Consider the following 10,221-nt stretch of genomic DNA (forward strand, 5'->3'; position numbering starts at 1 on the left):
CTCCACACTGCCCTTTCATAGAAAACTTCTCCTCAGCTTGTCGATCCTCTTGGTCAGCCACTTGCTAGGAGCGAACAAGGTCAAAAGATAGGTGGTGATAGAGGTGAGGACTGAGCTGATCAACGTTAGCCTTCCCGCTTTGTTCATGAGCTTTCCTTTCCATCCTGCCAGTTCCGCAGCTATCTTTTGTCAATCAGAATTGGAGGTCGGCATGCCTAAGTTGTGCAGGCTAAGTGGTAGTCCGAGATATTTGCAAGGGAAAGAGTCAGTTGTTCCCGCGAACTCGGAGAGCACTTCATTAGTTGCCAGCTCATCACAACAGATAGGGAAAGCCGAGGACTTGTTGAAGTTGGTGTAGAGTCTAGAGATTCTCCCAAAAGCTTCCAGGATTGCTTGTGTGGCCATCATCTCGGACTTGCACGGGTTCAGAAGGAGGGCAGCATCATCGGCATAAAGGCTTACTCCGATGGAGGCCAAAATGTGCGTGATAGGCTTCAAGATCCCTGCTTCAGTTGCAGACGCGAAGATACGTTGTAGTGGCTCTATAGCAAGCTGGAACAAAAAGGCGAATGTTACCTTTCCAGAATATCCACTGAACTCAAAATGGTGCTCCACTAGCAGGAAACGGGCCATTAGTCCCGGTTTCAAAGGGCCTTTAGTCCCGGTTCTGCAACTGAGACTAATCAATCGGGACTAAAGCCCCCCACATGTCCCGATCGTGTTACGAACCATGACTAAAGGTGCTTCATGTGGCCGCTGCGGGGCGCCGAGGCAGGAGGACCTTTAGTCTAGGTTCGTGATAGCAACCGGGACTAAAAGGCAGCCACGCGTCAACACCTGCCAAGTGCTGGGATTTTTTAAGGAGGTGTTATGGGTTTTGGAGGTTTTAGGGGTTTCATATTGTGTTTCCCGCTTTTCTTTTTGTGTTTACCATTCAATTTTTTTACATTTAGGGTTTCATTTTTATTTTATGTTTTCCATTCAACTCGACGCTAGCTACTACATATAGCAATGAAGGAACCATTAATTACACAACATCGTCATGAACATATATAGAGAGAAATGACCTCTCTTTCTCCGTGCTTGGTCGAACCACAAGTTTTCGTCTATCTATTCGACGCTACTACATATAATACACGATCATGCATATATACAATATAACATCTCTTACGAGCCCTAACATTATCTACCAAAATCGCATTGCAATTTTCGATGGTATTCTCCGTCTGTAGGTATGACGTGCTCAACAAAGAATCCCGCCAACTCCTCTTGAATTCCTCATATGCGATAATTTGGTAGGAGTTCATCCCGCTTCTGCCAGATCTAATTTAAAGAAGGGGGTCTATTATGATAACACCCTTAAGACCTTATTCTGCTAACACCCCGAACCAAACCGGCACAACAAAGAAACAAAAGCGCCCGCTCCCCACACCCTGCCATGTCAAACCACCACCCCGACCCGCAGTGTCCTCGCCCCCACTACCTTCCATGGCCGGCGCGCCCCAACCCACTCCAACCGCCGGCCGGTTCTCATCCACCTACCAAGGCCGGCACGGCCCCAACCCCCTCCCATGGTCGCGCGCACCCACCTATCTCCCCATGGCCGGCGCGCACCCAACCCCCTCGGCTGCCACCGACGACGGATCCAGGACCCTTACCACCGGATCCGCCATCGTCTGGATCCGCATGACCGCGTCCCAACCTTCGACGGGGCCCCGTCGCTGCTCTTACCCCGACCATGGACCTGCGCCTCCACCGCCCCCCGGTGCGGCCTCAACCACCGGATCCAGCCGCCACCGGCCCCCGGCGCGGCCTCACCCGCCCGATCCGGCCGCCACCGCCCCCCTACGACCACTACCGGAGCCCCTCCGCGTGAGATTTGGCCGCCCGCGATCGCGGATCCTTGCCGTCGCGCCGGCGGATGACTCAGGTAATTTCTCCTTCTTCCCCCTTCTCCTCGCTCGTCACTTCCCTCTCTGTTGTTTCCTCGAATAATTCCCAACGCCTCCTCTATTTTGTAGGTCCGGCAGCACTCCTTGCATCAACGAAGAAGGTGAAATCGCAGTAGTGCAGCTCACCCCGTCCGGTGTTTTTTGGGTTCAATTGCAGGTCACTACGTCCACATCGTTGGTGCTTCGGGGGGCGACCTGCAGTTAGCCCCCTACCCTTAGTGTCCTAGCGGCCACCATGAGCGGGCGACTGCACCCATCATCAGCACGGAGAATTGGTCCTCCGACGAGTGTGCGTGCAGTACCCTTTAGGGGTGAGGCACTTGCTTTTTGGCTGTCGACACCTCCATCTCCCAGTTTTGGCTGTTGACGGAGACCATCGGTCAAGTTCGCCTCCTCCTATGCCTTCTACTGCTGCTCTGAGTGGGCATGCAGATCCTGCAGCGCTCCAGCCCGCCATGCACAGCTCGTGCGCACGCATGATGCGATTCGGTGCTAGTGCACTCGCAGTCTTTTTTGCATGCAACTGCAGTATGTTTCGACTCCGCGTGCAGTGAAGTTCGGGCGAGCCGTGATGGCAGAAAAAGGAAGGAAATTAAGTGGGTCAGTTCACTTCTTTGGAAAAAGGAACATAATTAAAACCCCACTTGCAGACGAGACAACAATCCGCAAAGCATCATGCGCATGCAGTTCCTTTTGTATATGCTTGCAATGCGGTGTGTGTATGTGTGCAGTACACCCCCATCGCTCATTTTGTGTGGCAGCTCATTACCCCTTCGTATGAAGTGCGTCGTGTGTCTCAAAATTCAGTCGACTACATTAACATTTGCAGTGCGTTTGGTCCTTGGATGTGGTTCATTTTTGAGAGTGATGCTGTTCACTTACGCGCGACATGGAAGTACGAAAATTTAGCGAAACAACATGATAGTAATGCGGTTCACTTCGACATATGTCGCCGTCCACTTGCCCTTGTACCCGCGGTACACTCTTGTTCATAAAAAATGTTGAAAAAAACTCACAAAAACTCGTGTGACAAAGTTTACTCCCGACAAAGGAAACCATGAAGTTCACTTGACTGTCTGATGCAGTGCGATTTTCTGTCTAAAAGCAGTGCGTTCATATTTTTTTTGAAAAAAGCTAACAAAAACTCGTGTGACATAGTTTACTCCCGACAAAGGAAACGATGAAGTTCACTTGACTGTCTGATGCAGTCTGATTTTCTATCTAAAGCAGTGCGTTCATAAAAAATGTTGAAAAAAACTCACAAAAACCCGTGTGACAAAGTTTACTCCCGACAAAGGAAACCATGAAGTTCACTTGATTGTCTGATGCAGTGCGATTTTCTGTCTAAAAGCAGTATGTTCTTCTCTCTGATGCAGTTCCCTCGTCGATTTCGGTGTCGCGAAAAACAGTGTTCGCATTTCGGTAAAATCAAAACTGCTCTTAAACCGTAAGGAATTATAGGAAGTGTTCTACACGAAAAAGTTGCGCCTTGTTGATATCTTTCCAACGGCGTATCGTTTGGATCATTCCGACAAGCGGTTTGAATTTTTTTACGAAAAAACGGCCGCTGCCACTCGTCGTCCGCCGCACGATTTTCAAAATTAACTTAAAACCGTAAGGAATCTCAAAAACATTTTAACATATGAAAGTGGTGCCTCGTCCATAGCTTTTCAACGGTATATTACACGCGTCGTTTCAAAAAAGGTTAAAAAACTGGAGCGAAAACAGTACCGGAAATTTGATTTAAAAAAAAAACAGAGTTCCGCGATTTAGTAAATTTGAAACTGCTCTTAAACCGTAACGAATTAGAGAAAATAATAGATAAGAAAAAGATGTGCCATGGCGATATGTTTCCAATGGTGTATCATTTGCTTCATGCCGACGAGTGGTTTAGAAAAAGCGCAAAAAACGCTCGCTGCCACTTATCGTGCACCGCACCGTTTTCGAAACTCCTCTTAAACCGTGAGGAATCTGGAAAAGTGTTCAACATGGAGACGTTGCGCCTAATCCATAGCTTCTCAGCGGTATATTACACGCCTCGTCCCGATAAACGGTTAAAAAACTAGAGCAAAAAGGTACCAAAAACACCGCGTGCAGTTTTTTCCGAGCGAAGTTCACTCGCCTTAGTACTGCAGCACACTTGGTTCAAACAATGACGTGCACTTGCGTTGAACGTACATTGCGGAAGTGTTACAAAAATATTTATTCTGCTAATATTAGCAGAATATACCTGCTATATATATATAAAAAGGACAAATGTTCCTACAAGCAGGGGTAGTTACCACCACTTGCGTTTTGTATGCTGTATGTAGTATCTATCGAAACCGAGAGTATGTATGTGTAGTATGTAGTATATAACAATGATTAGGTAGTATATATACTAATTTTTAGGTAGTATGTACCATGTTTTGAGTATACTCTTTTTTACGTACAAATATGTACGTATTTCACAAATATAACAAAAATTATGGGCTCATATGCAATTTTTTCATGTAACTTGCTTTGAAATATCTTAGATATAGTATATGAACATATTTAAAATAATAAAATAGTATATATATAGTACCACATGGTAGTATATGAGATATGTGGGGTAACTACCACCGGATGGTAGGATGGATTATCCCTATAAAATAAATAAATAAATAAATAAATAAATAAATATATATATATATATATATATATATATATATATATATATATATATATATATATATATATATATATATATATATGGAACTCAGCACAATTGATGGTAATAAAATAAAATTGTGAATATTGTTTACGTACTTCAATTGTTGTGAAGATAAGCCCCGCTCACAGGTCGAGTGGCAAATGAACTCGCAAACGTAGTATTCACATAAATTATTCCCGCGTGCCTGCCACAAGCACTTTACGAGAATATAGTTCAATCAAAATGATAATCAAGCATGATAATTGTATTGAAATTAGAATCAATGAGAGATGCGCGGAACTAGCTAGTACTACTTACTTTGGGGTGTTGAAATTGCAGCTCCTTTTTCCATTCACCCCTAACCTTGCTAGTGATCTTTTTCCAGACCCTGCCCGCCAAAGAAAAAGATTACTTGATATCAGGAAATGAACGAAAGTTGCCGATACAGTGCGGTAATGATTGAACTTACTTCTGGAGCATTTCACTCATGTCTGCCCACTCCTTAGGCTCTTTACGTCTCGAGTCCAAGACAATTACTAGTCCTGCGCCAAGCTGAATGGCTAGCAGAATAAAGTGGAAGATACGCACGCATAACTCATCAATTACACTTAACCTTGAGTAAGCGAAACAGAATATGCACAAGACAGTAACAGTGACTTGAAGTTGTAAGGAAAGAGTATTTCCCTTCTGTTCTATTGTCAAAGTAGCGCGTTTAGCAAGTTTTTCTCAGTTTCGTCGGGGTTCTTCTATACTGTATATTCATTTATGGTATTTGGGTTAATGAACCCAATGTCATAGATTTGTCCTCTTTTGCATTCGAGGATCTTCAATCTGCATAATATGGCGAGGATAATTATATATGCACTGAATGAACTGAGCTAGAGACTTAATTACAGAAAAAATACTTACAGACAATAGCAACTGACGATAGTTTTGTCGAGAGGGTCTTGATTGTATAACTGAAATAATTCTTCAAATTCAATGTACAACGCCTCGACTCCATTGAAGTAGTGCTCATCTTCAATTCCCACCAAGATACTGTCGGTCCCATCCTTGCAGGTTTTCAAGCACCAGTCATGGAATTTTCGCATCATCATTGATAGATGCGGGAGCTGCTCAGGTTTGATGCCAGGCTTCGCGTGCTCGTATCTGAAAGTTTCTACCTCAGCCATTTCAAACTGTACATAATCGCCTAAGTAATCACCAAGAGTGATACCAAGACCACCGACCGCTACCCCCGGATCATTAGCGATATCGGTAAACACCTTGAGCGGGGGGCACGATTCCTTTTCCTGTTCGCCGAGCTGGGGAATTGTTTTCCCACTTTTTGCACCACTGGTACTTCCCGACCGCTTCACTTGATCAAATCTCTTTTCAATACAGCGGTCATAGTGTGATAGCGGCGGAGGCGGTGGTGGTCGTGTTAGGGCTTCCAGACAGCGCTTCGCTTTTACCGGATGTATTTTCTCCTTTGGAGGTGGACGTTTCGGTGCAAGCTGGAATTTCACATCGACTAGCCATTGGAGCGGCGGCGGGTGTCTTCCGTCGGTGCTGAGGCAGCAGAGGAGGCGGAGTCAGCTGACGCGACGGAGGAGGCGTAGTCCGCTGAGGCGCCGGAGGAGGCGGAGACAGCTGAGGCGACGAAGGATTCTGCTGAGGGGCCTCCTCCGCCGGAGTCCGCTGACGCGGTGGAGACAGCTGAGGCGGCGGAGTGTGCTGACGCAGCGGACAAGGATGAGGCTGCGGAGATAGAGCTAGACTGTGAGGAGTCTGCTGACGGGCCTCCTCCGGCTGAGTCTACTGACGCGACGTCCATTGTGGAAGCACGATGTTTTCCTTTCACCATAGAATGGTAGTCCTTAGGGCAGCTCCCAGATGTCCCAGATGAGTCTCCCCTTCACCTGTAGGATAATCAAGGTCCAGCCCATAAAATTCATTGGCAACTTCATCCACCCCAACAACAACACAGCCATCTGGAATCGGAGCACAATGCCAAGTTCCATCAGGTCCATGAGGTAAGACATAGCCGACCGCCGCCTTCAAGGTTATGTTCATGCATTTCACAATTAGCTCACAATGTTCATTCTCCGTGATATCATCCACGGGGTAGCGAGGAGCCGTAATATGGTGGGGTAGCTCTGTGGAAGCCACACTGCTTTTCCGCTGAGATGGCGGGGTAGCTTCGTGGGCAGTATCGAATGAAGGATCTTCGTGCTGCTGAGAAGCTCGCTGACTGGTATATGCCTCTAATTTCTTTTCCTGCAATGTTAATCTTTCTTCCAGCTTCTGCATCAGGTCTGCTTCCTCTTTCTTCTTTCTCCCTCGGCTTGTATAATCAGTGTTATCGCGAAACCCATGCCTCCATGCAACGGAGCCTGATGTGCCTCGTGTTCGTCAAGGGTGTTCAGGATTCCCGAGGGCACGTGACAACTCGTCCTTCTCTCTGTCGGGATGGAAGTTCCCTTCCTGCATGTCCTGCATTGCTTTCTTAATCTTTTCGACGAGTGTTGCAAGTTGAGCTTTCGTATAAACATACTTCCCTGTTTCTGGGTTCAAAGTTCCCCCATGCCCGAAGAACCAAGTCCTTGCCCGTTCGGGCCAATTCAATGTCTCTGGTTCGATCCCTCTATGAAGTAGATCATTCTTAGCTTTGTCCCATGTAGGCCAGTTAACCTTGTAGCCACCTGACCCCGTAACATGGTGATATAGCTTCTTTGCAGCATTTTCCTTATTTATCTGTGACCTTTTTTTAGCTTTCACCGATTTCTTGTATGCCACAAATGCGGGCCAGTGATCTTTTATCTTTGCATATTGACCGATGAATTCTGGAGTCTCCGCTTTCTCGACAAACTCGTTCAATTTTTTTCCAGTTCTTGAATAGCTCAACCGTCTTCTTAAGAGCCCATGCCTTGACTTTTCTCTCTATAACTGGGTTATTTGGATGCTCCTATGGCAGTAGGCTAAAATTTGTCATGAGCGAGTTCCAAAGCTCATCCTTCTGTCTATCATCGACATAAGAAACTTCATTGCCCTTCTTATTCCATTCTTGGATGCTGATCGGGATGTTGTCCCTAACAACAACTCCGCACTGATGTATAAATTTGTCTGAGGACCGCTTGGGAAGAGTCGGTTTGCCGTCTGAAGCAACTTCTTCGATCGTGAACCTTTCATTCTCGCCCAACCTTTTCTTCGGGCCTCGTCTCCTTATGGAAGTTTGGCTTGATATGGAGGGCTAAAAGAAGAAAGAAGCATTAATATATGTACACACAAAACAATTAATGCATCTAGTCAGCTAAGGCTTAATTAATATATATATACCTCGCCGGACTTTGCAACAGTTGAGGATCCAACACCTGCGGGGTCGTCATCTCCTCCCTCCATTCGATCACCGGAGTTGTCATCCTCTCTTCCCTCACCATCGGTGTCATTGAGAAATGACAAGATGATATCATCACCTCCGTCGCAGATTATATTCCCCAACATCTCTTCCTGTTGTAAGTCTCTGTCGTGTTCCATAGTTTCTGCAAATATTACAACATGGCAATATACAACCATGAGATATGGATTAGTGGAAAAATAGACATAATCACAACATGGCAACTACTCTGGTGATCGTCGGGGCCTCCTCCGGAGATCGTTGAGGACTACTACCCCTCATGTCGAAGTTATACCGAAGTTATCGAGCTTATGTTTTAACGACCCCCCCACCTCATGTCGAAGCCAATGAACAACATGAAAATTTCTAAGTCAATGAGCAACTCTGAAAACTTTGAGGACCGCCTCTCTCATGCTTGTCCGATGTGCAAATCATGTTTTCATATGCCTCAAAATCAAAGTTATCGGGGTTACATTTTAATGACGCCCCCTCCTGTCAAAGTTACGACGATATTTGTACAAGATTTATACACAAGATGAATACAAAATGAATACAAGATTTATACATAAGATGAATACACAACTCAACAAATGAACCATCCATCATCCTATAAACAAAACTCAACATACAACAAATGGACACCTTTTGTCGAACAATGGACGGGCGATCACGGACCAACTCCACGGAGATGCAACACCACAACCTGTAATTTCACCGAGTGAAAAAATTAGGCAAAGCCCAGTATGCCACTGGATAGGATGGAAGATTTTAGTTGAAATGGACCTAAAGATCATGGCAAACGGATGCACGGAACTCAAATGGTGATCAAAGCAATGCAATGCAAATCTGTCCATTATAGCTAGATACCAATTTGAAAACAAGATTTGAACATGCTACATAATATCTACATGGCAACAAATGGCATGACATGAATGTGCATGTAACACATGACAAAATAGGCTTACTTATCTAATTCAAATGACCCCTAGATCAATGGTAATCATCGTGATCAAGTTGACAAGTATTAAGAGATTTTCAGACAGTGATATTTGCATAGTGGTAGAAACCAGATTCATGATGCAACCCTTGAGGCAAGTAAAATATATGCTACAACAGTTTTTCATGGCAACAAAGAGCATGGCAAGCATGTACTAATTACCCTCAACAATACACCCTTACTGATCATGATCCAAAGATGCACAGATTTGTTGCAAACCTCAAGGCAAAATGCAAAGTATTAATACTACCAGTTTCAGACTTGGGAGAAAAATAGCATGGCATGGCAGAAATGAATAGATAGCAAGTTTAGAAGCTTATAGCACTCACTACAGGTCCTAACATGGCATGAACTAAAATCTACTAGCAAGATGACATCAAAATGCTCCTACTTCATGTTCAAAGATTGCCCAAAAGATGCTTGCATTAAAACATACAAAAAAGACAAAATGAACTCTAATGCAAAAAAATTGTTCTTCAATTTGTTTATATGCTCACTGGATTTCTGTCACCATTTCTATGCACAGAAATTCCACACTAATTTATATGACCTAGTTTATATGATCACTGGATTTCTATCACCATTAATTTCACACTAATTTCTATGACAAAAAAGACAAAATGAACACTAATTTCTATGAACAAAAATTTCCCACTAATTTCTATGAACAAAAATTTCACAAAAAATTCTATGACTAATTTCTATCACCATTAAGATCACTCCTTCTTCAACATTGATAATATGCTCAGTGGAAATCCTATTGAACTTGAGCATAAATTGTTCTCCCTATGCCAAAAACCTGACAGAAAATTGACATAAACAGAGGGGGAAAGAGTGCTCACCGAGGAGCACGCGAAGGCTCATTGAGGGACTAGTAGCAGCAGACGGCGGCGGGATCGGGGAGGAGGGCCGGCGAGGAGGTCCGGTCAGTGACGAGGACGGGCGGTTCTTGGGGGCGCGGCGATGCTCGGGGTGGTCCGTCCGGCGACGAGGAGCGAGCGGGATCTGGGACGGCGTCGGGGCAGGGTTCAGGGAGGGCGTCGGGGGCGGCGACGAGGAGCAGGCCTGGGAAGGCGACGGCGAGGTACGTCAGCCTGGCGGCGTCGAGGTGGTCTTCGACATTGTCGTGGGAAACTGCAGATGACTTTTGGAAAATTCCCTAAGTCCTGCTTATATACCCCACCATTTAGTCCCGGTTGGTGGCTCCAAGCGGGACTAAAGG

The 10,221-nt window shown here is 45.3% G+C and overlaps 1 protein-coding gene across 1 annotated transcript; it reads right to left on the reverse strand.

Annotated features, from left to right (window-relative positions):
• Window positions 1-189: 189 nt before the first annotated feature.
• Window positions 190-633, reverse strand: LOC141042669 (uncharacterized). The gene has a single exon (XM_073511535.1). It carries the CDS (start codon window positions 631-633, stop codon window positions 190-192), a length of 444 nt encoding a protein of 147 aa, XP_073367636.1.
• Between the last annotated feature and the right edge of the window lie 9,588 nt (window positions 634-10,221).

This window comes from Aegilops tauschii, chromosome 3, assembly GCF_002575655.3.
Source record: "Aegilops tauschii subsp. strangulata cultivar AL8/78 chromosome 3, Aet v6.0, whole genome shotgun sequence".
In the NCBI taxonomy this organism is placed as follows: Eukaryota; Viridiplantae; Streptophyta; class Magnoliopsida; order Poales; family Poaceae; genus Aegilops; species Aegilops tauschii.